At 59.7% G+C, this 25,858-nt stretch overlaps 2 protein-coding genes across 6 annotated transcripts; both read left to right on the top strand.

Moving 5' to 3' along the window:
- The first annotated feature begins 1,883 nt into the window (after positions 1-1,883).
- Positions 1,884-7,349, top strand: MCRIP2 (MAPK regulated corepressor interacting protein 2). Of its 4 annotated transcripts, none has more exons than XM_036021138.1 (6): positions 1,884-2,062; positions 2,168-2,285; positions 5,373-5,496; positions 6,277-6,404; positions 6,642-6,708; positions 6,964-7,349. In XM_036021138.1, the coding sequence occupies exons 1-5, from the start codon at positions 2,011-2,013 to the stop codon at positions 6,685-6,687; spliced, it is 468 nt and encodes a 155-aa protein (XP_035877031.1). In that variant the 5' UTR covers positions 1,884-2,010; the 3' UTR covers positions 6,688-6,708; positions 6,964-7,349. The 4 variants fall into 4 exon arrangements, 3 of the variants coding, with proteins under 3 accessions (XP_035877031.1, XP_035877032.1, XP_028386991.1); XR_004902100.1 differs by having other exon boundaries at positions 1,888-2,062; positions 6,642-6,743; XM_036021139.1 differs by lacking the exon at positions 5,373-5,496 and having other exon boundaries at positions 1,893-2,062.
- Positions 7,350-8,168: 819 nt separating this feature from the next.
- Positions 8,169-25,747, top strand: WDR90 (WD repeat domain 90). Of its 2 annotated transcripts, none has more exons than XM_028525205.2 (42): positions 8,169-8,233; positions 8,485-8,576; positions 8,737-8,913; positions 9,002-9,110; positions 9,351-9,521; positions 9,795-9,909; positions 9,991-10,055; positions 10,339-10,445; positions 10,520-10,720; positions 11,171-11,239; positions 11,855-11,965; positions 12,039-12,184; positions 12,256-12,313; positions 12,757-12,875; positions 13,050-13,193; positions 13,276-13,406; positions 13,473-13,589; positions 13,904-14,139; positions 14,367-14,506; positions 14,693-14,823; positions 15,290-15,420; positions 15,786-15,947; positions 16,134-16,262; positions 16,436-16,566; positions 16,646-16,686; positions 16,877-17,008; positions 17,156-17,341; positions 17,607-17,704; positions 18,350-18,452; positions 18,707-18,828; positions 18,979-19,138; positions 19,243-19,433; positions 19,518-19,686; positions 19,828-19,939; positions 20,111-20,282; positions 23,581-23,703; positions 23,879-24,053; positions 24,162-24,292; positions 24,403-24,546; positions 24,622-24,741; positions 24,828-24,912; positions 25,322-25,747. In XM_028525205.2, exons 1-42 carry the CDS (start codon positions 8,224-8,226, stop codon positions 25,477-25,479), a joined length of 5,424 nt encoding a protein of 1,807 aa, XP_028381006.1. In that variant the 5' UTR covers positions 8,169-8,223; the 3' UTR covers positions 25,480-25,747. The 2 variants fall into 2 exon arrangements, with proteins under 2 accessions (XP_028381006.1, XP_028381004.1); XM_028525203.2 differs by having other exon boundaries at positions 8,214-8,233; positions 17,156-17,350.
- The last annotated feature ends 111 nt before the right edge of the window (positions 25,748-25,858 follow it).

Genomic DNA, 25,858 nt, shown 5'->3' with positions numbered 1-25,858 from the left:
GCAGTGTGCTGCAGACCACCACAAAGGCCAGCACAGATGACGCAGGAACACCATGGCCTTGATGCTTTGCAGGGAAGGGTGGGCACTGCAGGGGCGGAAAGGGAATCCTGGGCTCCCTGTCCACACTCTTGTCTGAGAGGCCCAGCCCCATGTTGCCCCTCAGGGTCACAGGCCTAGCTCAGCCTGAGGAGGCAGCTGGGGGTGGGGGGGTTGCATTTATCCTTGAGCCTTGCTTAGGAGAAGATGCAGGGTTAAAAGTCTGTGTGTATGTGGGGGGCGTGGGGGGCAGGCATGACAGGAAAGACGGCCCAGTCAGCCCTGGGATGCAAGCAAGCTCCCTTGAGGGTCTCTGAGCAGGCTTGGTCACCCTACACAGGCACCTGGGGTGGCCTGGGAGGGACTCAGCACAGAGCATGTGGGGCGATGGGTCCCTCCTGCTGGTCTGTTCTCTTTTACACCCCTCTCCTCTTCCCGTTGTGGCCTCTGCCTATTGTCTGCCCTGGCTTCTCAGCTCTGCTTGGCAGGGAGGCTTCAAACCATTCTGCTCTGAAGGTGGGAGTGTAGGGTAAAGGGCTGGGTTTGCTCCAGAAAGCCACTGGTTCACTATGCTGAGGGAAAGCCCCCTTTCCCCAGGGGCAGCTACTCCAAGGTCGTGGCAAGGCCGCATTGGACAACCCAGGCCCTGGTACCAATTGTCCATAGCCTCCTCAAATATTTGTAGGAGCCATGCAGGAGGCCTGAAGTGGTTGCATAAGCCTGGGGGCAGATTCAACCACCCCTGGACAATGCAGGGCAGAGTTTGTTTTCTTGGGTGAGAGGATATTAAGGATTGAATATGGAACAAATGCAGAACGACTAAGCCCTCTGGCTCACAAACCCGGAACCCAGAGTGCTCTGGCTCCTCCTCCCCGCACTAGGTCCTCCATTCACAGGCTGGGACAGCCCTGAGCAGCCTGTGAGCTGGGAGGAAGGTCACCTTTATCTGATTCTCAGGAAAGAACCCTGTGGGGTAGAACTCTCTCTGATAGATCTGCCAGGTGGGTTAGGGTGCAGCACCACCCCCTCCTCCCCAGGCCTGGTTCCTGGGCCTTGAGGCTATGTCAGTGCAGTGGGTCTTGTGGCAGACCTCACTGCCTTGGAGAGGGTAGGAGGGTAACTGCTCTCTCCCTGCAAAATGAAAGGAAAGCTGGGTGGCCTCACCCACCTTCTCTCTTGCCACATGCCATGTCCCACTTGGCTCTTGGATTGGTAAATGGCCTCCCCAACCCTGGAGCTGGGGGTGCACGTGTGCATGGAGGTTTAGACACAGAGCAGAATGCACCCACTGCTCCTGTCCCATGAGGAGGAAGGAAGGTTCCCAGGGCATCTGTTAACTGCCCAAACCCAGTGGGCCAACCCCTTTTCTCCTCTCTAACCCCCCAGTCCCAACACCAAGCCAAGAAGGACCCCTCACACTGGCCCCGCCCACCCAGGCGCCTTGGCTGAGGCCACCGACAAAAGTGGGAGTACCCTCCCTTCCAGGGTGCACACAAAGCACCGCAGCGCCTGTCAACGGCAGGGACACCGGCTTCTTGGACATCACTGCTGACCCAGCAAGGGCCTTTGGGTGAGAGACTCATCTACTCTCTGAGGCTCACCCCTTGGCTCACCTGGCCTCCAGGCAGCTTAGTGGACTCGCGTCTCAGGTCCCATGACACTACCTCTGCCTTGGCCCTTGGCCATGTGGGGCGGGACGCTTGTTCTTGCCGCCTGCTCTGTGCCCTCCCCCGCGTCAGTTCTGGTCAAATCCGGCAAAGAGCCGGAGCCAAATAGAAGCGCGCGTGGGCCCTTTAAGAGCCAGGGGGCGTGTAGCGGGCCCGCCCCCTCCCCGCAGCGCCTGGACGTCAGTTAAAGGGGCAGCGCCACTGCGCTCGCCCAGCGCGAGCTCGGGTGGAGGGCGCGGGACCTGCCCGCGGGTCAGGAAGGCGAGGGCGTGTGTCCAAGCAACGCGCGGGCGCAGCCCTCCGCACAATGTACACCATTACTAAGGGGCCCAGCAAGTTGGTTGCGCAGCGCCGCACAGGTGCCCAGGGGCAGGCGGCGGGTTGGGCCAGATAGGGGTCTGTGAGTCTGGACAGCCCAAGCTCCAAGCGCAGTGGCGGCTGACCTGCCCTCCCTGTACCCGCAGGGCCCACGCAGCAGCAAGTGGAAAGCAGGCTCGGCGAGCTCTTGAAATGCCGGCAGCCCACGCCGCCCACTCCTCCACCCACGCGGGCGCAGCCACCAGGCCCCTGGCCCCTGTCAAGGTAAGACTCGTGCAGCCCGGGCCGGAGTCCAACTTTCCCTTCCCCCTCAGCCGTCCTGGGGCCGGGAGGGTGACCTTGGAGAAAGGTTAGTGGAGACCCGACCACGTGCTGGGGGTGGGCGGGCACAGAGAGGCGGGGCAGAATGACCCGGTCCGTCCCGCCCTCGAGAGCTTCTCTGGCCCCGACACCTCAGCGTTTCTGCCTCACCTGGCACCTAACTGTGTCCAAGGGGGCTGGGCTCGGTGTGCTAGACACCCCTACTGCGGGCCCTGTGGGACCCCGGAAGAAATCCGACTAACTCCAAGATCGGAGGGACTTGAGGCGGCGTCTGAGTCAGATGTTCCGGCGACCTTGGGCTTTTAGAGGCCAGGGTTTAAGGCGAGCTGCTCAGGACTCCGCGGGTACAGCAGGGCCAGGGCGCTGGCCCTCAAGGATGCTGTCTCTGGCTACCAGCTTCCTACTTGCAGAGCTCACTGGGTGAAGGGTGCACGTAGTTCCCTCTGGCCCTGCCAAACCACTGTCCTCCTCTGCCTTTCACCCCAAACATACTGGGCTGCCCCGCAGATGATCAGGGCTTGCTGGAGGCAGCAGTTTTTGCTCTTTCTGACCAGCAGTTTTGCCGGTGCCAAGAGCCTGAGGCTAGCCACAGGAGGCTCAGTGCTAGACGCTTTGGCCTCCACACTACTGGGACCTGGTGGTCACATCGCCTCACTCCACCCCCAGCTGAAGTTTTTACTTGGCTCAAGTCCTGGCCTTGGCTTCAAGTAATCTATGCGTTTCTTGGGCTCTTGGCTTTGGTCTAGGCCTGCACAGGTTGAGGGCTCCTGGCCTAGGCTGTGGGTGAGAGCAGCACACTCAGGGCCCCCAGAGACAGTGCTGAGGAGGGCCTGAGGGGGAGGGTGCTGGCGAGGGGTCTTCCCAAGTTGAGGACCAACAGCCTCCAAGGTTGGCCAGGAGGTCAGGGATGTGTAGGTGCACATGCAGGAAGGGGGGGGTTGGGTTGGCCTTCAGCCTGCTCCTCTCCCTCAGTTACAAGCCTCCAATGCCACAGGTGGGGGCACCCTGTGTGGGCCCTTCTGGGCTGAGTTCCTTCCAGGGGTCTTCTGCTAGGGACATTTTGATAATTTGGGGTACAATCCTGGTGAGGAGAATGTTCTAGGCCAACCACAAGTACCTCCTGGGGAGGGAGGTGAGCAGGCCTTCAGGCCTGCTTCCTGGGACCCAGGCTGTGCTGTGACACTGCTCTGTGTCCTGGACCTCAGTCATCACAGCCACCCTACCTCCCAGAGGTGGAAGTAAGGCATGGGTGTGAGCTATCATTGGTCACCCAGTCAGGGAGCTTGGGGCTGGAATGGCCCGGAGTGCTTCCTACATTCTTACCTAGAGAAACTCATTGCCTTCCTCACCATGGCCCCCCTGCTGAGGAAGGCCATGTGGCAGGGCTGGGAGTGCTGACAAAGGATGTGGGAAAGATAGTACAGAGGCCTTAAAACTCCTGCCCTGGCTCGTGTAGCTCAGTGGATTGAGTGTCGGCCTATGAACCAGAGTCACAGGTTCGATTCCCAGTCAGGGCACAGGTCTGGCTTTTGGACCAGGTCCCCAGTAGGGGGCACATGAGAGGCAACTACACATTGATGTTTCCCCCTCTTCCCTTTCTATAAATAAATTAAAAAAAAAAAAAAAAAAACCTCCCAAAGAGGCCTGACCTGTCTTTCAGCATGCCCTGAGCCAGCCAGGCACATACAGCCTGCCGGGACAGGTCCCGGGTCAGTAGGGTTCTGCCATGCTGCACCTGAGGGAGCTGGGCTGCCTATCCAGGGTAACCCTGTGTCCTGCCAGGTACAGAGAAGTGGTGAGCAGGAAGAGTGTGTGCTGGCTGTACTGGTTGACCCTCCTTCCTAGGTCACTCCCCCTTCCCTGAACTGCCCCCTCCCAGTCCCTTTGGCCTTAAAGAGACCCCACTGGGAGGCCAGAATAGCCAGCCCTCCTCCACTCCGACACCTTCTCACAGGGCCACTCGCTAACCACCCTGACTTCCTGCCCACCTTCCCTGCTTTTTTCTCTTTTCTCTGCAGAGCCTTTTCACTAACCCCCATCCCTCACCCCGATTTGCCCAAGAGGAGGGGGCTGTCTGGGCCACTGCTACATCCACCCTGCAGGCCTGGTGCTCTGCAGATGCATACAGTGTCTGACCTGCTAAATGGATGGGCTTGGGTTCTATCTGGTCATGGGGCCTGGGTGCTGCTCATGGTGGTGAACAGGCCACATGGGTCTGTACCTCTGACAGCTCTTCTTCCCAGCCAGAGACAGACAGGGGAGAGAATTAGATCAATGGACGTGATAGAAACTCTTGGGAGAAGATAAAATGGGGCCAGGTGACCACCAGAAGTCCAGGGACAGCCATCAGGCAGGTAGTAAAGGGGGCTTGGGGCCTGTGCTGAGCAGTGGGCCTTGAGGTCAGACAGATGTGCAGTTAAGTCCTGATGCTGCCACCCACTCACAGCATGTGACCTCGGATAGGCCACTTCCCTCTTGAGCCCAGGTTCTTGGGCTGCAAACCAGCAGGTGGTCTACCTTGGGGGTCATGGAGGAGATTAGGTGAAAGGATGCCCCTGTTGGTGCCGAGCAGAGACTTGAGTGCTGTGGGGTGGAGCTTGCCTGTTGGCAGTGTCCCTGAGAGCAGGCACGGAGTGGCCTCATCCACAGGAGCACGTGGGAGCCAGAGCCCTTTCCCCCAGAGGGACTGAGTATGGGCTTTATATAACCACCATAACTGCACGCAGGGGGCGAGGGGCAGCCAGGCTGCAGGGGCAGGCGGGTGACAGCCACCACCTTGGTCCCTGTGATTTGAAGCCCAGGGCTGCAAGTCCCTCCTGTGTTCGCTTCTTCAATTACCAGCCTGCGAACTTACCTGAAGTTTGCAGCCTTGCAGGGGGTTGGGGGCGGGGCAGGGTGGGCAGGAGGCTGTCCAAGTCACGCCTTCTGGTTTGTGCAGCTCAGACTGGTAGGAGCTCTGCCCTTCTAGATTCCCTGCAGCCCGGAGCTGGCAGGACTGGTGCCCCCTCAAGACGCTCCTCTTTATTTTAGTGCCCCTCTTGGCCGAGGAGGAAGTCCGAGCGGCGGTGGGGCACCTGAGCCCAGGATGGCGAGCAGGCAAGTGCCTGGCGGAGTGGCACGTGCAGCCCAGGACTCCTGGCTCCCACCTCCTGCTGTAGGTGCGGCCCTGCTCCCTCCACGGCCCATCACTGCCCTGGGTCCAGCTGGCAAGGATGGGGCCAATGGACCACTGCACATAGTATGCCCACTGGGCCAAGCTGCAGCACCTGGGGGCATTCTCCTCATTCAGCATTCCCACCCCTGTGGGCAAGAGCCTTGCTCTTGTCTGGGGCCTGCAGGGATGGGCTAGGGCTGCAGTCACACCCTCCCCATGCAGGATGGCCCACCCCATACTGGGTGCCATCCCTTGGGGCTCATCCCTATGGATCCTGGAGCAGAGGCCAATGGGCTCTTCTCTGGGCTCTTCTTCCCATGCTGGGGCATCGGCAAGATGGAGAAGCTTCTGTGAGAAGAAGATGACCAAGAACCGTGCCTGGTGGGTGGGGTTGGGACAGAGTGACCTGGTCACAGCTCTAGTCAGAATCTGGGCTGTTGGAGGCCTGGCTAGTCCAGGAGAGGTGGGAGGCAGGTGGCAGGGCATGCCTGAGAGGCCTCTGGAAGGGTACCTGTGAGCCTTGAGCATGGAGCCCTGCTGGAGGACCAGGACACAGGTATATCACGGCCAGGGGCTGCAGATGTGAGCTGAGCTGCTGGGGGTGCAGGCTGGCAGGAGAGAAGCCTTGGCCACCAGCTGTAGGAAGGCTGTGGTTCGAGGAAGGGCCAAGGCTGGGCCTGGCCTGGGGGTGGTGGGTGCAGCCTGTAGCCACTCCTGGGACTCTCCCAGGCATTACCTGGGCTTGGACAGTCACTAACCATCTCCTCCCTCTTTCCACAGCCCAGGGCCGAGGCTCGTGTTCAATCGAGTGAATGGCCGGCGGCCCCCCACCACATCCCCATCCATCGAGGCAACCCAGGAGACCTACACACTGGCTCACGAGGAGAACGTCCGTTTTGTGTCCGAAGGTAGTTTTGAGGCCCAAGGGTATGGCCTGGGCCACTGGTCCTCTTCCCCACTGTAACCTGACTTGGCAGCTGCCAGAGGGCTGGATTTTTTCCGGACTCTGGGCCTGTTTATCCTGTGACCATCCAGCAGGCTGCCCACTCCCACTTCTGGGCTGTGGTCCAGAGTGGCCACTAGATTCTGAGGGCGTAGATAGGGCCCCAGGGGCCTGGTTTAGTCTGTCTGCCCTCTCCCTACAGCCTGGCAGCAAGTGGAGCAGCAACTGGGTGGTGGCCCAGCCGGTGACAGCAGTCCGAGGCCTGTGCAGTATGTGGAGAGGACCCCCAACCCCAGGCTGCAGAGTGAGCCCTTCCCCACCCTCAGGAAGTCCCCTCCACTCCCTCCCACCCTGACCTGGTTCCTGCCATGTCCTAGCCCCAGGGGATAGCAGAGGGGACTTGAACCTGAGTCACATCTTCACAGTTACCTGCCACATTTGGAGTTGGGGTGAGGGGCTTGAGGGGAGAGATGCTGACAGGTTGGGAGGCATCATCACTGCTCAGCCCTCTACTCTGCCCACAGACTTCGTGCCTATCGACCTGGACGAATGGTGGGCACAGCAGTTTCTGGCTAGAATCACTAACTGCTCCTAGCTGCTGCCTTGGAAGGAACACTGCCTGCACAGGCCTGGCTTTGCTCTGTGGCAGGCCCTCTGCAAGGAGAGGACCATGGCACCCTGTATACCCACTGCTGCGGGTCGTGTTTCCCCCGGGCCGGGCTGGATGCCGGCCACACCTGAAGTGCCAGCTTTGGACTTTTGTACCTTCTGACCCCTTGGCCCAGCTGTCCCAGGCTGCCTGGTGCCAGGGGCTGAACCTGTCTGACCTCAATCCTGCTCACTGTGCCTGGGGACCAGCCCCTGGGGCTGGCACGGTGGAGCTCCAGACTAATAAAGTCAAGAAACTGTCTTTTCAGAGTGGCTTTTATTGGGGGGGGGGTAGAGTGTCCTCTTGGCTGTGCCTGGGTGCCCTCCTATGTCCTAACAGCAGTGCTGGGGCCAGCTCATCTTCCTTGGAGATCTGTGAACCCCACCCTACCCCACCTGACCCCTATTCCTATTTCCTCTCCTTGGTGTTGGCAGGTGCCTAAGCCCAGCTTGGAGGCTCAGAGATGTTATTGTACATAACTGGCCCTGGGGTGGGGTCCCAGAGCCCTAGGATTGGGGCCAGGTCTCAGGACCCATGGTCCTGTTTCCCAGATCTGGCATGGGACAGTGGACAAAGGTGCACCACGGATTTGGAGGAGACCTGGGCTTGAGTGTGGGAGCGGGGGTTGCTCGGTTCTAGGGGCTTCTGGGGCACTGCTTATCTAGTTGGGCAGCTGAAAGGATGCAATGGAGTACCCAGATGTGCACGCCCCTTCAGAGGGTTGGGCTGTCAGTGGGTGTGGACCGCCCCTGGGGTTGCGTTTCACTTCAGGTACAGAGATGGGCCCCAGAATGAGTTAGGAACCTCCCTGGATCCCGTAGCTGGTTGTGCCAGAATCCCCAATAGGGTCCTGACTTGGGAGTGGCCGCAGGAACTTGGGGGCGAAGGCTCTTGCCCTAGGGTACGACTGCGGAGGGGTGGCCGGAGCAGGAGGTGCAGGGCGTTTGGTAGCCCCAAACGACTGCAGAAACGGAATCCGGCGCCGCTGAGGTGAGGGCTGCGGCCCCGCGGTCGCGTGGCGTCGCCTTACAGAAAGCGGAAGTGACGCCGTTGCCAGGCGGCCGTTGCTAGGCGCGCGCTGCGTGCCCTGCGTGGGGGCGCGGCGGCCGAGGCGGGAAGTGCGAGTGGCGGTGTCATGGCGCGAGGTAGACTCGCGGCCCGCGGACCTGGGGTGGGGATCTGGGGTCTCGGGGCAAGCAGCCCAAGGGGCGGGTGGGGTCCTGCGGTTGGCGCGCACTGAGCTTGCGGCCTTGGGCGGGTTGGTGCTGAGAATGGGACAGAACCTAGTACGCACGCTTTGATTGCTGTCCACTGCTGGGGGCGTGCAGACCCCGTCCGCGGCCCCTCCCTGGGTCTGGCACCTAGGGCAGGTCCCCACTCTTCCCTGTCCCTCCAGTGTGGCAGCACCCATTCCTCAACGTCTTCAGACACTTCAAGGTAGATGAGTGGAAACGGTCCACTAAGGAGGGCGATGTGGCCACAGTGATGGTAAGTGGGGGGCGGGGGGGGGGAACCTGGCAGCAGGATGGGTGAGGGCTCTCTTCTCTGCCTGAGACACTTAGCCCCACCACCCAAGAGTCATGCGGGCAGCGCCTCTCCTGGTGCTCCCTGACTCTGTGGAGGACACTGAATCATTTTGCTTCTCCAGGACAAGACCCTAAAGTGCACTGTGTATCGTATTCGAGGCTCTGTCTGTGCCAGCAATTACATCCAGCTCCCCAAAACCAGCACCCAGTCCCTGGGCCTGACTGGACGATTCCTGTACTTGCTTTTCCGACCCCTGTCCACCAAGCATTTTGTCATCCACCTGGACTTGTCCACCGAGGTGCTGAGCTCAGGAGCAGTCTGTGGTAGGGGCACTGCACCCCTGGTGTCCTCTTTTGTCTCCTTACGGCCACCCATTGCCACCACAGGACAAACAAGTCATCCGTGTGTCCCTTTCCAACCTGTTCAAGGAGTTCAAGTCCACAGCCACATGGCTTCAGTTTCCCTTCATCTGTGAGGCTGAGACATCCAGGAAAGGTGACACAAAGATGGGGCATGAATGGCATAGGGATGGTCCAGGAGAGGCAGCCTGAAGGTGGACAGGAAGATATAGGGCAGGCCCAGAGGCAGGTGGGGCAGGCCCAGACAGGCTCCTCTGTGGCCTGGATGGGGGCACATGGTTTTGGCCATGGGAATGGGGGCAGGCCTAGGACAGAAGGCATCATGGGCTGCCTGGTGAGAGGATGGGCACTGCTGACCTTGGCTTGCCTCCTGCAGACCTGGCAGGTGTGGCTCCCCTTGGTGCCCGCTGGACCTGCCTGCAGCTGGACCTCCATGACATCCTCCTTGTCTACCTGAACCGGTGCTACAGCCACCTCAAGAGTGTTCGACTGTGTGCCAACCTGCTGGTCCGAAGCCTTTACATCAGCGACCTGTGCTTCGACCCAGGTGAGGGCTGCACCCCACGCCCTGCACTCAGCTTACATGTGGGCTGCTCCAATCCCATCACTGCCCCCAGATTCTCTTCCCAGGAGAGGCTTTGTCACTTGGTAAAGATGCCTGTGCCATGCTCTCTGAGCCCCTAACTCCCCACCCAGGGAGGTGGTGGCTGTGCAGGTGGTTGGGCGATACCCTGCAGGCGCTTAGTGCTGAATCTCGCCTGAGCTGGGATAGGTTGCTGGATGGGCTTCCCTGGACCTGGAGCAACTCTGCTCTTTGTAGCTGTCACTGCTGGTGAGGCCCGGCGGGCAAAGCTGCCTGTTACCCCCATGCCTCGAGAAATGTCATTCCCAGTGCCTAAGGGGGAGAGCTGGCACGACCACTACATCCACATCTGGTAAGCAGCTGTGCCTGTTCCAGGGAGGCTGGCGGGGGAGGGTAGGGTGGCCCCTACACTGACTCCCTCCACCCACCTGAGGTTTCCAAGCGGCAGCTCAGCAGCCTCCGAGCCAGTTCAGAGGAGCTGTTCCCCTCCTGATGCAGGTGGGCCTGTGGGGTGTACAGAGTTCAGCGGGAGGGGTCCTGGCACTGGGTCTGGGGTGGTGAACCTGGAGGTGCAGTGCCTGCAGGGGCCGGGGCTAGCCTGAAGGTCACCCTGAAAGTTACCCTGAGGCTGTGGGTAGGATACCAGGGGCCTCAAGCTCTCCAGCTGGGAAGGGCTCTGGAGCCTGGGTGCAGTGCTGCCCTGCCCGGTGCCTTTCGGCTCATCCTCCTCAGGCCTCTGCACTCTGCTCAGAAGGTTCTGTGTCTCTTTGCTTTGTTGCAGTCTTCCCAAAGCACGTGCCACAGCTTCTTCCCCCTCGCCTGGTGGCCTTCACCAAGTCCAGGCAGGACAGCCCGTCCTCTGTGGTTCCACTGCTTGGCCCCACAGCCGTAAGTGCCTGTGCTCTCAGAGATGGGGGTAGGGGAGGCGGCCCCAGGGTCTGACGGCCACCATCTCCCTACAGTCCTTGGGGCTCCTTCCAGAGGATGGCCTGTCCTGTGAGTGCTCAGAAGTCTCCGTTGTGGGTGGTCCCAATGGCAATAACCAAGAGTTCCTGGCCTGCATGAAGGCCACTGACAAACATGCTGCTGGCAATGGCCTTCAGATGTCTGTCTGCAAGTTGGCTGTGGTGCCCACAGCCCCAGAGAATGTGAGCAAGCACAAGGTGAGTGCACGTTTTGTGGAAGGCAGCGGTTGACCAAGCCATAGAGGAGGGTGGGCCTTGGTGAGGTGTGGGTAAGGGCAGTTGGTCTGTGCCCACCATGGACTGTGTGTGGGGGGCAGATGGGCCTCTGAGTGCCCCCTCTTATCCAGCCCCCTGGCAGAGAGCAGAGCAGGCAAAAATCCCTTTCAGCAAAGAATAAGGAAGAGGGGCTGGTGGTTCCTAGCCCCCAACTCCCAGCTCCGAGAGGTCTATGGGGGCCTTGGGCAGCACCTGGGGTCCCTGGAAGGTCTGGCAATGTGGCCAGAATCTTGGCTTCCTGCTGCAGAGCAGCCAACAGAAGCTACCTAGGACTAAGCAGCTTCTTGAGAGGCAGGAACCAGCCCAGTGGGGCAGCCCTGGCTGGATGGGGTCTTGCCTTCTGGGGCCTCACTGTGACTTGGCCTGTTTCAGAGCTTCCTACCGGATCCTGTTCTGAGGCTCAAGGGAGTCATTGGCCTTGGAGGCCACAGCACCAAATGGGTAAGGGGTCCTGTGGTCCTGCTGGGTTGGATGAGTACCACATACACAGAGGGAGACAGTGGTGGAAAGGCCCTGACCCCCTCAGGTTGCTGCGAGGATACCCAGCCCTGCCCACATCTGCACCGTGGCTCAATGCTTCCTCAGTGACCTTCACTCCCACGTGTCCCTTTGTTCTCACTCGTGCTGGCTGGGTCAGTGTTGGTCTAAGTGTTTGAGCTTCCAGAGACCCTCGAACTATCACCCTTTAGAGCTTTGCTGCAGCCATGTGGGGCCAGTGTGGGCATGGCTTGTGGGTCCCGGTGGGGTGGGAAGCAGTGTGGGAGGGGGCCCTGGGATTATTAGGCTCTCCTGGATGCAGGTTCTAAGACTTTGTGGGCTTTCTGGTTTATTGTTGCCTGAACCCCAACATTTCTTGTACTGCAGACAGGGCTCAAAGGAAAGTCTGCATGTGTGTGAGTGTGCATGCATGCATGTTCACAAGTCTGTAAGTTTTCTCTGTCCTTTTGGTGTGTTCATCCCATTAGTTCCTGTGGACATTACACAGGAAGGGGTGTACCAGGGTGGGGAGACAGAGCCAGCCAGCCTGTGACTTTAGCCTCGGGCCCCCATGCACAGGCCCTGTGGACGAAGGATGGGGCTGCCGTCGTGTACCCCTGCCACGCAGTCATCGTGGTCCTGCATATTGACACCCGGGAGCAGCGCTTCTTCCTCGGCCACACGGACAAGGTGGGTACCGCCTGGCCCAGGGGAGGCTTGTGCCTGCAGGCCACACAGCTTCTCTTAACCTGCCGCCCCCCAGGTCTCTGCCCTGGCATTGGATGGGAGCAGCTTGCTGCTGGCCTCAGCCCAGGCACGGGCCCCCAGCGTGCTGCGCCTTTGGGACTTCCAGACCAGGGGCTGCCTATCCCTGTTCCAGAGCCCCGTCCATACTGTCTGCTCCCTCAGGTGGGCGAGGGACCTCTGAGGGGGGTGGGAGCCAGCCCTGCTAGCACTGACTGTCTCCTCCACATCCACAGCTTCTCCGACAGCGGGGCGCTGCTCTGCTGTGTGGGCAAGGACCACCACGGGAAAACGGTAACGGTGGGCTGGGGGTTGATCCAAACCACTTAGGAAGTGGCGTTACCCTGGCCCCAGCGGGAGGCCCCGCCCCCGGCACACTGCAGGGTGTCTTGTGTTTACACTCCTTATGGATGGAGTCAGTGTCTAAACAACTCGCCTTACTCTCTTGGGAGGGATGTTCTCGAGTCATAGGGCAGCCAGGTTCTGAGTGGTGTCTCACGACTGGACCTCCTCTCTACCTGTGGGTCAGTGTTTTCTGTTTGTTTTTGCGAATGAGTCAGCTTCACATGTCTGCAGAAAACGGTTGGGCAAATGTAGGTCCCCATGGCCCATGGGGGCCACCCTCTCCAAGTCCTCCCCAGCCAAGTGCTCAGGCCAGCTCCCGTAGGAGAGAGAAGCCTAGCAGGGTCCAGTGGGGCCAGCAGGTACAGCAGGAGCTCAGCAGGGGCTTGTTGCAGATGGTAGTGGCGTGGGGCACCGACCAGGTGGGGCGAGGCGGTGAGGCTGTCATTCTTGCGAAGGTGAACACCGACATCGACATCCAGGCGTTTGAGATTGCCTTTTTTAATGAAACCAGGTAACTGGCCCTCCTGCCCACCTGAAGTGCTCGGATGAGGGCCTGACAGCACCTGGGCCTGGATGGGGGCCAGACCACCGAGCCTGTGCCCTTCTCTGGCTCGGGGCCCCTGTGCACAGCAGCCCAGTCTCCTTACAGGGATTGGAAGTCACTCGCCCTCACACACCTTTGCAGGATGGCATCGTGTGGGCGAGGCAGTGTGCGGCTGTGGCGACTTCGAGGTGGGGCCCTGCGCTCCTGCCCTGTGGACTTGGGGGAGCATCATGCTCTGGAGTTCACTGACCTGGCCTTTGGGAAGGCCCGGGATGACTGCACGCTGTGAGTGCCGCTCTCCTCCCCTAACTAGTCAGGCTCTGCCCTGTCTGCCCCTTCGGCCCTCACCTGTCGCCTTCCCGGGCAGGTACGTTTGCAGCCGCAGTGGCCACATCCTGGAGATGGACTACCAGCGCATGGTTGTGCGGCACACTCGCCGTCTCCTGTCCACGCACACCCCTAGCAGCCCCCTCCCACAAAAGCAGACCTTCAGCTCGGGTAGGTGGCCTCTGTTGTGTGGGAGGAGCGGTCCCGATGCTTACGCTGACACTGCCTGTCCCCCAGGTCCTGGCGTTGCCATCAGCAGCCTCAGTGTCTCCCAAGCTGAGTGTGCCGTGGGCTCGGAGGATGGCTACCTGCGCCTCTGGCCCCTGGACTTCTCCTCTGTGCTCCTGGAGGCGGGTAGGAGCAAGACGGCACCTCACCATCGCGGTCACCATAGGGGGACACATCCCCGGGCCACCCCTGGGCTAGATGGCAGTCACCGGGCTCTGAGGGGCTGCATCCTGACCTCCACCATTGCTGAGCCCGGGAGTGGGTAGCCCTGGGGGAGCTGCGTGTCCCTGTCCACAGGAAGATGGGGCTCTGGCAGTAAGGAAGCGGGTTTGTGTCTGCGGGGCTGGGCGGGAGGTGCAGCCTGGATGTGGCCAGCCTGCACCGGTTCCCAGCCCACTCCGCTTCGGGTCTGTGAGGTCACCCACCCACCTTACCTGCAGAGCATGAAGGCCCTATCAGTTCGGTCCGCCTGAGCCCTGATGGCCTGCGTGTACTGTCCACCACCTCCTCGGGCCACCTGGGCTTCCTGGACATACCGTCCCGGGAGTATAGTGTGCTGATGCGTTCCCACATGGCCCCGGTGCTGGCCCTTGCCACCGAGTACAACCAGGGGCAGCTGGCCACTGTGTCCCAGGACCACACCGTCCGAGTCTGGGATCTGGCGACCCTGCAACAGGTAGAGTATGGCCAGGAGGGAAGGACTAGAGGGCCACAGGCCACTGACTCGGAGGCCCAGGGGACGGGGCTCAGGCGGGCAGGGGGTGGGGAGGGTCTTTGGCATGCTTTGTGTCCTGAGTTGGGGACCCTCAGGTTTGGGTCACCTGAAGAGAGGCTAGCTCTCAGGTTCTCCTGGTCAGCTGGCAGCCGCCACCCTGCCCGCCCTCACACGGCCCCACCCTCCAGCTCTATGACTTCGTGTCACCCGAGGAAGCCCCGTGTGCAGTCACCTTCCATCCTACGCAGCCAGTCCTCTTCTGTGGCTTCAGCAGGGGGGCCCTCCGCTCCTTCAGCCTGGAGGCTGCCGTGGCCCTGGTGGAGCACAGGTGGGTGCCCAGTTGGCCCCCGGCCCCGCGGACGCCTGTGGTGGAAACTGGTGGGGCCCCCTGGGGTGTGGGTGGCAGGTGGAGTGCAGGAGGGGTGTCTACAGGACGCTTCCGCTAGGCCCCACTGCGGGAGGTCAGGGATGGTGCAGCTCAGGGCCAAGGCAGCGGGCATCCCTGTGTGGGCAGGTGTCACCGAGGAACCATCACCGGCCTGGTCGCCAGCCCTGACGGCAGCCTCCTCTTCAGTGCCTGCTCCCAGGGCACCCTGGCTCAGTACTGCTGTGCTGCCACCTGCTGCCGCGTCCTGCGCGTTGCAGGTCAGGCCCCTGTGCCCAGCCCCACCCCAGCTTCCCAACCTTCCCGGCCTTACCTGGGGGGTAGGGCTTGCCTAGTATCCATTGACAGCAGTAAACTGCCCGCTGGGGCCTCACAGACCCCCAGGGCAAGTATGGTGCTAGGGCACACCAGGCCCTCAAAACTAAAGGTCTGAGGTTCTGCACCTGCTCCACCCAAGAAGGAGACGGGCAGCCTGGGCATGAGGCTCACAGGGGGTCAGTCCACCCAAGGGCATCTGCCCCTCCCATAGCCAGCCAGGTGGTCATTTTCGGGTCACTCCTGGCCCAGGAGAACCCCAGCTATTCTGGCAGTCCCTGGGGACCAGGTTTCTTGGCTCTCCGATGCCCAGGCCCCTGGGCTGCTTCCCGAGGTTACGGGCAGATTTTGTGTCTGCTGTGGGCGCCCCATCCCCACCTAGCTGACCACCTGCTCCTGTGCTGCCGGCAGCTAACGTGGTGTGCCAGGATGCCCGCCCCAGTGCCAATGCCCTGGCAGTCAGTGGGGACAGCCGCCTGCTGGCCTTCGTGGGTCCCTTTAAGTACACAGTGACCATCATGGATGCAGCCTCACTGGACGATGTGAGTCAGCCAGAACCTTCCATGTGTCCTGTGTGGGTGGGCAGCACCGGCCTCACTGGCAGACCTGTGGGTCTCTCAGTTAGCTGCCACATGGTTCCCCTGGGTTCTGCCAAGACTTGGAGCCTCTCCTTGGCCCCCCGTGGACTGCGAGGGCATCAGGGGGTGGGAGGCCATGCTGACTCCAGAGAAGGCCCAGACCCTGCTGCCCTCACTTGCAGGCACAGAGGACATGTGTGCCCAGTATGGGCTGGCCAGGGCAGCGTGTAGGGGGTCACCCTAGGCTGCCTGCCTCCTGTGCCCTGTCTCTGGGGATGTGAACTCAGCCCAGAGGTTATGGCCAGTGGCTATTTGCTGCTCTCACCCAGTTGCTGCGGGTTGATATCAGTGCCCCGGACCTGGCCAGTGACCACGTGGACTCAGCTGTGGCTGTCTGCTTCAGTCCTGCAACCCCCAGCCACCTGCTGGTCTCTACCTCATCCAACAAGATTGTGGTGCTAGATGCCACCTCGGGCCGAGTGGTCCGAGAGGTGAGTCCAGGGTCCTGGCTGGCGCTTAGCCTTCCTTTGGTGCCCACCTTAGTGTCCACAGGGCCTCGAGGAGGGAAGGCGCTGGGCCACCTTCCACTCCTAAGACGTGCACTTTCAGAAGGGAAGCTTCCCCAGTTCAGGGGACTCATGTGCTCTGATCTCCCCCATGAGAATGCTCTTTTGCAGCTGTGTGGCGTCCACCCTGTGGTCTGCCCCTCCCTAGCTCTCAGTAGAGATGCCCACTTCCTGCTGACAGCTGCCGACCGAGCCATCAAGGTGTGGGATTACCTGACGCTGTCTAACCCCAGCTGCCAGGTGTGTGCTATAGGTGGGCGCAGGTGGGCACAGGCAGGTGCATTGGAGGGAGGGTGTAAGGTGACCTGCATGGCTGTACACCTCATGAGGACCTCTCACCCAGTCAGCAGCCTGGCCAGGCCTGGGCATGGGAAGATAGTGAGGTCTCTGTATGTGACATGTGCTGTCCCCAGGTGTACATCGGCCACTCAGAGCCCGTGCAGGCTGTGGCCTTCACCCCTGACCAGCAGCATCTTCTCAGTGTGGGCGATGCCATCTTCCTCTGGGATATCCTGGCCTCTGCTGAGAGGTCGCCCCCAGGAAGGCAAGTGCCCTTGACATGCGTCTGCCAGGCTTCCTGCTGCACCTTCCCCGCCTGACACCCTCTCTTACTGCCTCTGCAGTGCCCGAGGCTCTCCTGGGGCCCCCCCACCCTGTGAGGCTGGTGAGTGGTCCCACCACGATGGAACATCTGTGGCGACATCTGGTGCCGGCACTGTAGACACTGGGAGTGGCATGGTGCCACTTCCTCTCTTGGGGGTCCCAGTGCATGGGGTGGGGGGACTAGGCACACCTCCCCCTCTGCGCTTTGCCTTCCCAGGCTCTGAGCACAGCCTGGCCTCTTCTGTCCTCAGGCCAGAATGCAACGCAGCTGGAGGATGCAGTGTCTGGGGCCAAGGGACTTCCTCGGCAGCAGGTGCCTGTGCCATCCCAGGCAACCCCGCCCCAGCTGAGCATCTGTGCTGGGCCCTCGGAGGGCGGTGATGGTAAGGGCAGGGGTCCCGGAGCACCTGGGCAGGCTTGTTTTTACTGCTCCTGTCCAGCATGCTTGGGTGCTGCTCCAGGCCTATGGGGGAAGGGCAGGGGTGCAGGGGGTTCAGTGCCCTCTTCTCATTGCCCCCCCTCCTCCCCAGGTACTTTCTCTGTGTCAGATGAAGAACGACCCTCTGAGGAGAACTGCAGCATCACGGGGCTCTGCCAGGCCTCAGGCCCACCCATGCTGGTGCAGAAGAAGGCCTGTGGGGCCGGAGACAGGCCCCGGGGGGCTGCAGGGGGCCCTTGGGGCCTCAGCATGCTGCCCTACCCCTGTGGCCAGCCCAGTAAGCAGGGTAGGGTGGGGACACTCGTGACCGTGCCTGGCGCAGGTGCCCATGGGCCCAGACTGGAGTCCACCCCAGGAGATGAGGCCTGGTCATTTAAAGAACAAGTACACGGGCCTGAGGCCCCTGCTGGGCCCGGCGGAGGGGTGTGGCTCACCTGTGCTCTCTGACTGAGCGTCTCTTGGGTTGGGAGACTGTCAGAAAAGGATCTCTGAGTGGTTGTGGGTAGTTCAACTTCCTGTGAGCTCTTCTTCCTCTCTGTCAGGTATCCAGGGAACTAGAAGAGCCAGGACCCAGGCCGCTGCCCGCCCGGACTCCTACGTGCACTTCACAGCGCGCTACAAGGCCTCCCTGATGGCCAAGGTTGGCCGGGGGTGGGATTCTCACAGACTGTACCACAGGTGGACGCTCCAGAGGCTTGGGGCTGAGGGTGGCACAATGCTGTGGTTTCTGGGAGCATTTTTTCTCCCTAATACATGGGTCCCCCAGGGTCTCCTTGGGGCTGCTCCCAAAGCTGATGGCAGTCCCTACCTCAACAGTAGCCACCACACAGGTTCCCATCCCCCCTGCACACTGTGCCATTGCAGCCATGCTGACACTTGGACTGGACCCGGGCAGTGTCCTGCTAAGCCACACTGTGCCTGATGGTCCTGCCTCCCTCCTACCTCCTTGAGTGTTCTGTCCCTGAGAGCCCCCTGGATCTTGCTGCCCCTGCCTGGCCTCCCGGGACTCCAGGGACCTCCCACTTCTCCCACTCCCCCCTCCCTGTTTGCACCCGCAGCTCCCATCCTGTCACGCCCAGACGGTCTCCCGTGTGTAGGCTTTGAAGCCCATGCCGTTGCTGTTTGTCCCATTCCAGGAGAATGTGTCTCCTGAGGCTCCTGCTGTTGTCCCATCCCGGGAATGTGTACTTCCCGGGCTCTAGCCGGATGGGACACAGCCTGAGGTGGAGGTGGGGTGGCTGGGTGCTGGGCCGTACACCAGCGTCCTGGGACCACTTCCTCACAGAATGTCTCCTTCCCCCCTGCTGGGGGCGAGTGGCTGCACCTGAAGGCTGTCGTGGGCTACAATGGGAATGGGCGGGCCAACGTGATCTGGCGGCCAGACACAGGTAGGGGTCACAACCCACCCTGGCTCCCAGCCCTGAAGATGCAGGGCAGAGCCCAGGAGAGCGAGTGAGCACGCACATGGAGGGTGGTTTGGGCTACGGGGGCATCTCCCTGTCACACCTCCTGTTACTCCAGCCATGCTCTCTGTACCCTCTCGAAGCATTTTCCTGGAAGGGATCAGTGTGACCCCCTTGGCTACTGAAACTGGCAGGGCGGGTGACAGATGCCTGCTCTGGGGCGTCCCCCCTCCCTGCAGGCTTCTTCGCCTACACGCACGGCTGCCTGGTGGTGGTGGAGGACCTGCACTCCGGCGCCCAGCAGCACTGGCTCGGCCACTCCGAGGAGATCTCTACACTGGCTCTCAGCCATGACGCCCAGGTGCTGGTCCTGCGCATTATGGTGTGGCTTCTAGGGGCCTCCAGAGCAGCACGGGGAATGCTCTTCTGGCTTCCTACCCACCCAGAGCCAGATAGGCCCCTGGACTGCCCCCATCCCACTGACACCACTCTCCCTTGCTTGGCCCGTCAGGTCCTGGCCTCTGCCTCAGGATGCGGAGGCGCCGCCTCTGGCTGCCAGATCCGAATCTGGGATGTGCCTGGGGGTCACTGCCAGCAGCTCCTTTCTCACCACTGTACCGCTGTGCAAGCCCTGTCTTTCTCACTGGATGACAGGCTCCTTGTCACACTAGGTCAGCTGGGGCTGGGGCTGGGGGTGGAGACCAGTGGCGTCTGGACTCCCCAGCCTGTTCTAAGACCCCTGCACAGCTGGTGTGACCACCATGCATCTCCTCAGGGGACTATGGTGACCGAACCCTGGCCCTGTGGAACATGGACACCTATGAGCTCATTTCCTCCACCCGCCTCCCCGAGCCGGTGCACGGCATGGCCTTCAGCCCCTGGGACGCCAGTGAGCTTGCCTGTGTGGGCCAGGGCACCCTCACCTTTTGGCGCCTACAGCTGCGTGGAGATGACATCAGCTTCCAGGTGCCAGGGTGCAGAGGTGGTTTGGGATGGGATCTGGCCGGGCTCTGGGACGTCACTGACCCACACTGCCCTGAGTCTCTCCAGGTGCACCGGGAGCCCATCCCTGAGGCTGTGGAGGCAGGCGAGCTGACGTCGCTGTGCTATGGGGCTGCGCCCCTGCTGTACTGCGGCTCCAATGCTGGCCAAGTCTGTGTCTGGGACACGAGTGCCAGCCGTTGCTTCCTGGCCTGGGAGGCGGACGACGGTGAGATCGGTGGGTGTCTGAGGAGCCCCTATGACCCCCCTCAACTAGGGACTCGGCCTCTCCCCGAGAGCCCCAGTGCTGGGGCGGTCGGACCCTGTCTGGAGTCCTGGGCGTCTGGGGAAGCAGCTCATGCCACCTCCTGCCTCCCAGGAGTACTGCTGTGCTCAGGATCGCGGCTGGTCAGTGGCAGCAACACCAGGCGACTGCGCCTGTGGGCCGTGGGAGCTGTGCCAGAGCTGAGGCGCAAGGGCTCTGGAGCCAGGTGAGCCTGTGTGTCAGGCTGGTGCCCTTGGGCTGTAAGCCAGCACTCTGTTGCCCGCTGGGCCTGCCTTTTGTGGGGACATGCTTTATGAGGCCAGGGCAAGAACACAGATGCACCCGGCTCCCTGGGCTCTCGTTGCCACCATTCTTAGGACCCACTGCTCCCCACTAGGTCTAGCTCCGTGTTCATGGAGCACGAGCTGACCCTGGATGGTGCCATCGTGAGTGCCGTCTTCCACGACAGCATGGACATGGGTGTGGTGGGCACCACGGCAGGCACACTCTGGTATGTCAGCTGGGCTGAGGGCACCAGTACCCGCCTCATCAGCGGCCACAGAAGCAAGGTGAGGCCACCGGGTCACTGGCTCCTTGTCAGAGATATCCGAGGGGGTTTCCACCCTGGACCGAGGCAGGGCTGTGAGCCACACAGTCTCCCCTCCTCTGTATTGTGTCCCCCTGCCCCCGGTTGTTCTGAGTCAAGCCCAGCTGTTGAAGTGGCTCCCACATAAACATCTCAGGTTCTTGGAATAGGGGTCCCACTCACTGGAGAACTGCACGTCCATCTTGTGTTGGCATGGTCCGCAGTGTCCACTTGTGTCAGCGCCACAGGCCTGGCCTCTTTTCAGTCCTTCCTCTTTTTTCTGTTGCTTTTTTCCCTCGTAATTTACTTGGTGAAGAAACCAGGTCGTCCATCCCCGAGCCTCCCACAGACAGAGCTGGGCCTGCCTTTCTACTCCCTGTTCCCTGGGGTCTGAGAATCTGGAGTTTAAGCCAGAATGTGGTCAGGGTCAGGGCTGGTTGGAAGCCGTGTCTCCCACCAGGAAGCTAAATGGGGGCTGCTTGCCTTTCAGGGCTGCTCTGGTCCAGAGTGACCGGTCACCTGGGTGGGTAGCTGGTCCTGTCCCCTGCGGGCAGGTTTCCGAGATTGGGTTGGTTTTGTTGACAAAACAGCCAGTGTTTACTTCAGGTCTTCCTTTTTTTTTTTTAATTTAATTTTAAATGTTTTATTTATTTATTTTTTAGAGAGAGGGGAAGGGAAGGAAAAAGAGGAAGAGAAACATCGGTGTGTGGTTGCCTCTCACATGGCCCCTACTGGGGACCTGGCCCGAAGCCCAGGCATGTGCCCTGACTGGGAGTCGAACCAGAACTCTGGTTTGTAGCCCATGCGCAAGCCACTGAGCTACAGCAGTCAGGGCTGCTTTTCAAGTCTTTAAGAGCAGGTGGGTGTATATGTAGATTGGCCCCCCACCCCCACCCCTGGTCACTGCTCCCTGAGCCCGGGCTGTGGCTACTGACAGGTTCTTTGAGTTGGCTACCAAGTCTTTATTTTTTTGGTAATATTTATTTATTTGGAGATAATGGTGGCCATCAAAGAAATTAAGTTTGAGAGGAGTAAGGACTATATATTTTTTCTGTTTTTTTTTCTTTTGTAACAGTTTTATATTGATGTATAATTTATACACCATAAGCTTAAGCTGTTTAAAGTCAGTGGTTTTCAGCCCTGACTGGTCTGGCTCAGTGAACTGAGCACTGGCCTGCGAACTGAAAGGTTGCTGGTTCGACTCCCAGTCAGGACACGTGCCTGGGTTGTGGGCTGGGTCCCCAGTTGGGGGGGCACGTGAGAGACAACCAATCAATGTTTCTCTCACACATGGTTAATTCTCTCCCTCTCTCCTTTCTTTGCCCTCTTTCTAAAAATAAATAAAGTTTTTCTTTTTTTTAAAGGAGTCAGTTTTCAATATATTCACAGGTTTATACAACTATCACCATAATCAATTTTATTATTTACCACATTTTTCGGACTATAAGATGCTCTTCCCCCCAAATTTTGGAGGAAAAGGGGTGTGTGTCTTATAGTCTGAATGTAGCTTACCTGGCTCACTGTGGTGGGGGGGGTGGCAGTGGAGTGGGGTCATGGGTTCTTAAATATTTTACCACATTTTTTGCTTCAAAATTTTTTTCCTATTTTCTTCCTCTAAAACCTAGGTACATCTATGGTCCTAAAAATATGGTATTTATTTTTTAAAGAGAGATTTTTTAAATTTTTACTTTTTAAGACTTTATTTATTTTTAGAGAGGGAAAGGGAGAAAGAAAGGGAAATATCAGTATGTGGTTGCCTCTCGAGAACCTGCTACTGGGTACCCGGCCTGCAGCCCAGGCATGTGCCCTGACTGGGAATGGAACTGCCAACCCTTTGGTTTGCAGGCCACTGAGCCACACCAGCCAGGATGAGAGATTTTTTTTCAGTTTGTTTCTTCAAGATTTTATTTATTTTTAGACAGAGAGGAAGAAGGGTGGGAGAAAGGGAAACATCAATGTGTGGTTGCCCCTCCTGTGCCCCCTAGTGGGGACCTGGCCCGCAACCCAGACATGTGCCCTGACTGGGAATCGAACCAGTGACACTTCAGTTTGCAGGCTGGTGCTCAATCCAGTGAGCCACACCAGCTAGGGCTTGCTTTTTTTTTTTTTTTTTTTTTAATCCTTACATGAGGATATATTCATTGATTTCAGAGAGACAGAGAAACATTGATTGGTTGCCTCCTACCCCAACTGAACCCACAACCTCGGTATGTGCCCTGACTGGGCACAGAACTCGTAACCCTTCAGTGTACAGGATGATGCTCCAACCAACTGAGCCACACCAGCCAGGGCACCACAATCAACTTTAGAGCATTTTCATCACCCCAAAAGGAAACCTCATATCAATTAAGCACTCACCTCCCATTCCCTGACAACCACGAACTATGAATTTGCCTGTTCTAGACTTTACACATAAACAGAATCACACACTGAGGTCCTTTCTGCCTGGCTTCTTCCACTGAGCATCATGTTCTCCAGGGTCATCTGTGTTGTAGCATGTGTCAGTGCCTCCTTTTTATGGCCAGACGCCATTCCATGGCACGGGCAGAACATACTGTGTTTGTCCATCCATCAGGGTGCGAGCACTTGGGTCCTCTGTTGTGACCTCAGCTGCTGGTCACTGGTAATCTCCCTCCTACGGAATGACATACGGAGGCATCCAGGCTCTCCTCCGCAGCTCCCTCATGGACTGGCCTTGGCTGTTTCTTCCCAGAGGGGTCCATCGCTTCTCCACCAGCCAGAGTTAAATTATTATTTTTAAAGATAAAATATATCATGAATTCGTACTTACATTTGAAATTTTAATACAGGACTAGGCCATTTCATTGGTGTATGGTTTCTGTGTTCCCTTTTCCCTTCCACACCAAACATTCTGATTCTCAGCGACCACACGCCTCTGTTCTCCCTCAGTGCACATAGGACAGTCTCAGGAAAAGCACCCCCAGGGGTGCAGCCCTGGAGTCTTGGAATGTCCTGGAATGTGTTTTGTGCCTTCCTCTGGGGATGTGTTGTCCCTTCACGTTTTAGGTCCTTTCAGAATAAGTCTCTGTTGCCCCAGCGAGAGGACAGTCAGGTTCAATGGCCGATAGGCTCCTTGTGACTCAAATTCCATCCGGGTCTTGTGTGAGGGGCTCAGGAGGAGGAGGGTCAGGACGTTTCTTTACTCCACGTGGGGGCGGCTGCGGCCAGGTGGGTTTGGGGAGGAGGCATGTGGCCCCGCTGTGTCCTGTTTCTGCCCGAGGGCCGAGTGGCCCCAGGTGGAGCTGCCTGGCTCCCTGCAGGTGCACGAGGTGGTCTTCAGCCCCAGCGAGTCCCACTGTGCCACATGCGGAGACGATGGGAGCGTGAGGGTGTGGTCTTTGGCCAGCATGGAGCTGGTGATCCAGTTCCAGGTGCTGAACCAGGTACTCGGGGCACCAGGGGCTGGGGTAGTGTGCTTGGGGCGGGGCCCTGCCTGTCCACTGCAGTGATCTGGGAGCTGCATCCTCCCTTCAGCCTGTGTCTGTCCTCAGCCTTGGGGTCGGGCCACCATCTCAATCCCCAGGGGAGTGCTAATGTTTCCTCACCGGGGACCCCCAGAGCTGTCTCTGCTTGGCTTGGAGCCCACCATCCTGCGGGCGCCCAGAGCAGCAGCGCTTGGCAGCGGGTTACAGCGATGGCACGCTGCGGGTCTTCAGCATTTCCCAAATCTCAATGGAGCTCAAGATGCATCCGCACCTGACTGCACTGACGGCCATTGCCTTCTCTGCTGACGGTGAGGGGCCAGGGTCTCACAGGGTGATGGCATGGTCCTGGCCTGGCCTAGGTCACACCTTTGGGCTGGCAGGTCACAGGGTAACAGAGTATCCCCTGCCTGGCACAGGTCAGACCATCCTCTCTGGAGACAAGGATGGACTCGTGGCTGTGAGCCGCCCCTGCACAGGGATGACCTTCCGAGTACTGAGAGAGCATTGGGGCGCTCCCATCTCTACCATCCAGAGCACGAGCAAGGAGGTGAGGTGGCATTGTGAACCAGCAGGGCCCCGTCTGGGGGGGTACTGGCTGGGAAGGGGTTTGGGCAAAGTAGGGCAGGAGATATCCACCTGCCCTTACCTTCCCCCCAGTATGGAGGCTTCGGGGTGAAGGGCACAGACTTGTGGTTGGCCGCCAGCAGGGACCAGCGGGTCAGCATCTGGGCCTCTGACTGGCTGAGGGACCACTGTGAGCTTGTGGACTGGCTGAGCTTCCCAGCACCCACGCTCATGAAGGTGAGGGTCCCGGTGGCACCTCAGGTGGGGATGGTGCCTGTCTGCCCCACCGCAGCACACTGTGCCTCTCCTCAGGCTCCAGACTGCTCTCCACCCTCCCTCGCTGCTTTCTGCCCCTGGGACAGGGCACTGCTGGCGTGTGCAGGTCTCGGCCCACATCCAGAAGTGGTCTTCTACAGCCTCTGTCAGAAGCAGGCATGTGCACACCCCCGAGACCCTGGGAAGGGAGAGTCCTGGGCCGTGGCAACCCCTACCCGGTTTCTCACACTCACTGCCTGCAGGTGGTAGAGAAGATCCCACTGCCTTTTTTTGCTGTGTCCCTGAGCCTGTCCTCCAGGGCCCGCCTCATGGCCGTCGGCTTTGCTGGTAAGTGCTGGTGGGCGTTGACTCAGCCTGTCTTGAGGTGGGTTGAGTAGACTGCCTGTGCCCCCACACTGAGACATGCCCCTCACATCTGCACCCTGGCTCCGCATCTCTGAAGTGGGGTACTGAGTACAGTACCCAGCACTGAGCAGAGGGACTCAGCAGCTCAGCTTGGGGCCTTAGAAGCTACATACTGTTGAACACCCTGACAATGATGGGCTCTTTCTTGGCTCTGCTGCCCCAGTCCCAGTGACAGGTGGCGCTGGGTGTGGAAGACACAGGCCATCCAACACTGATTCTCTTAAGCTGCACCAGCGTCCAGCCGGAGACAGAACCAGGACGGGTGGGAACACCTTGAACCCTGGACCTGCAGGCTCAGGCACAGGACCCACCCTGTACCTTTTGCCTGCAGAGCGAGTGCTGAGGCTGGTGGATTGTGTGTCAGGAGCGGCACAGGACTTTCCAGGCCATGATGACGGGGTACAGCTCTGTAGGTTTGCCCCATCTGCCAGCCTGCTCTTCACAGTGGCCCACAACCAGATCTTGGTGTGGGAAGTCACAGACTGCTGAGCCAAAGTGGAGACCTCGGGGTCAAGTGTGCGAGGCTGGTCATGCTGGATACTTGGCCTGGGCAGAGGCTCTGCTGAGAAGCTGGGTTAGTGGAGAACCTCGCACAAGGCCAGGAAGGCTGAGGAGGCTGGGCCCCCTCACACTGGATGGGCTCGGGACTCTGTAAATTGTCAAGACCCCGAACATGTGTAAAGTGCTTGTTGGCATCGCAGTGCTTTTCTGTGTTTCCACCTGTACAGTTGAAATAAACATGGGCATGGTCACTGCATTTCGGCCTTGTCTGCTGGTCACTTCTGGCTCCTACTGCCCTGGACCTGGCTCTCCCGCCTGGCTGGAGCTCAGCCTCTGCCCCAACCCCAGACCTCCTGCTCCCTGCCAA

Source organism: Phyllostomus discolor, chromosome 3 (assembly GCF_004126475.2).
Source record: "Phyllostomus discolor isolate MPI-MPIP mPhyDis1 chromosome 3, mPhyDis1.pri.v3, whole genome shotgun sequence".
NCBI lineage: Eukaryota > Metazoa > Chordata > Mammalia > Chiroptera > Phyllostomidae > Phyllostomus > Phyllostomus discolor.
Note: the sequence above shows the minus strand (reverse complement) of the source record. Positions and strands in the feature narration are given on the sequence as shown.

What these genes read in the sequence shown, in the direction of transcription:
- WDR90 (XM_028525203.2), top strand. An exon ending in GAGAGGTCGCCCCCAGGAAG is followed by an intron (nt 16,567 to 16,645) that starts GCAAGTGCCCTT and finishes CTGCCTCTGCAG; the next exon opens with TGCCCGAGGCTCTCCTGGGG. An exon ending in CTCTCAGCCATGACGCCCAG is followed by an intron (nt 18,829 to 18,978) that starts GTGCTGGTCCTG and finishes TTGGCCCGTCAG; the next exon opens with GTCCTGGCCTCTGCCTCAGG.
- MCRIP2 (XM_028531190.2), top strand. Translation starts at nt 2,011, where the DNA reads ATGTACACCATTACTAAGGGGCCCAGCAAGTTGGTTGCGCAGCGCCGC. An exon ending in CGTCCGTTTTGTGTCCGAAG is followed by an intron (nt 6,405 to 6,641) that starts GTAGTTTTGAGG and finishes CTCTCCCTACAG; the next exon opens with CCTGGCAGCAAGTGGAGCAG. An exon ending in CCCCAACCCCAGGCTGCAGA is followed by an intron (nt 6,744 to 6,963) that starts GTGAGCCCTTCC and finishes CTCTGCCCACAG; the next exon opens with ACTTCGTGCCTATCGACCTG.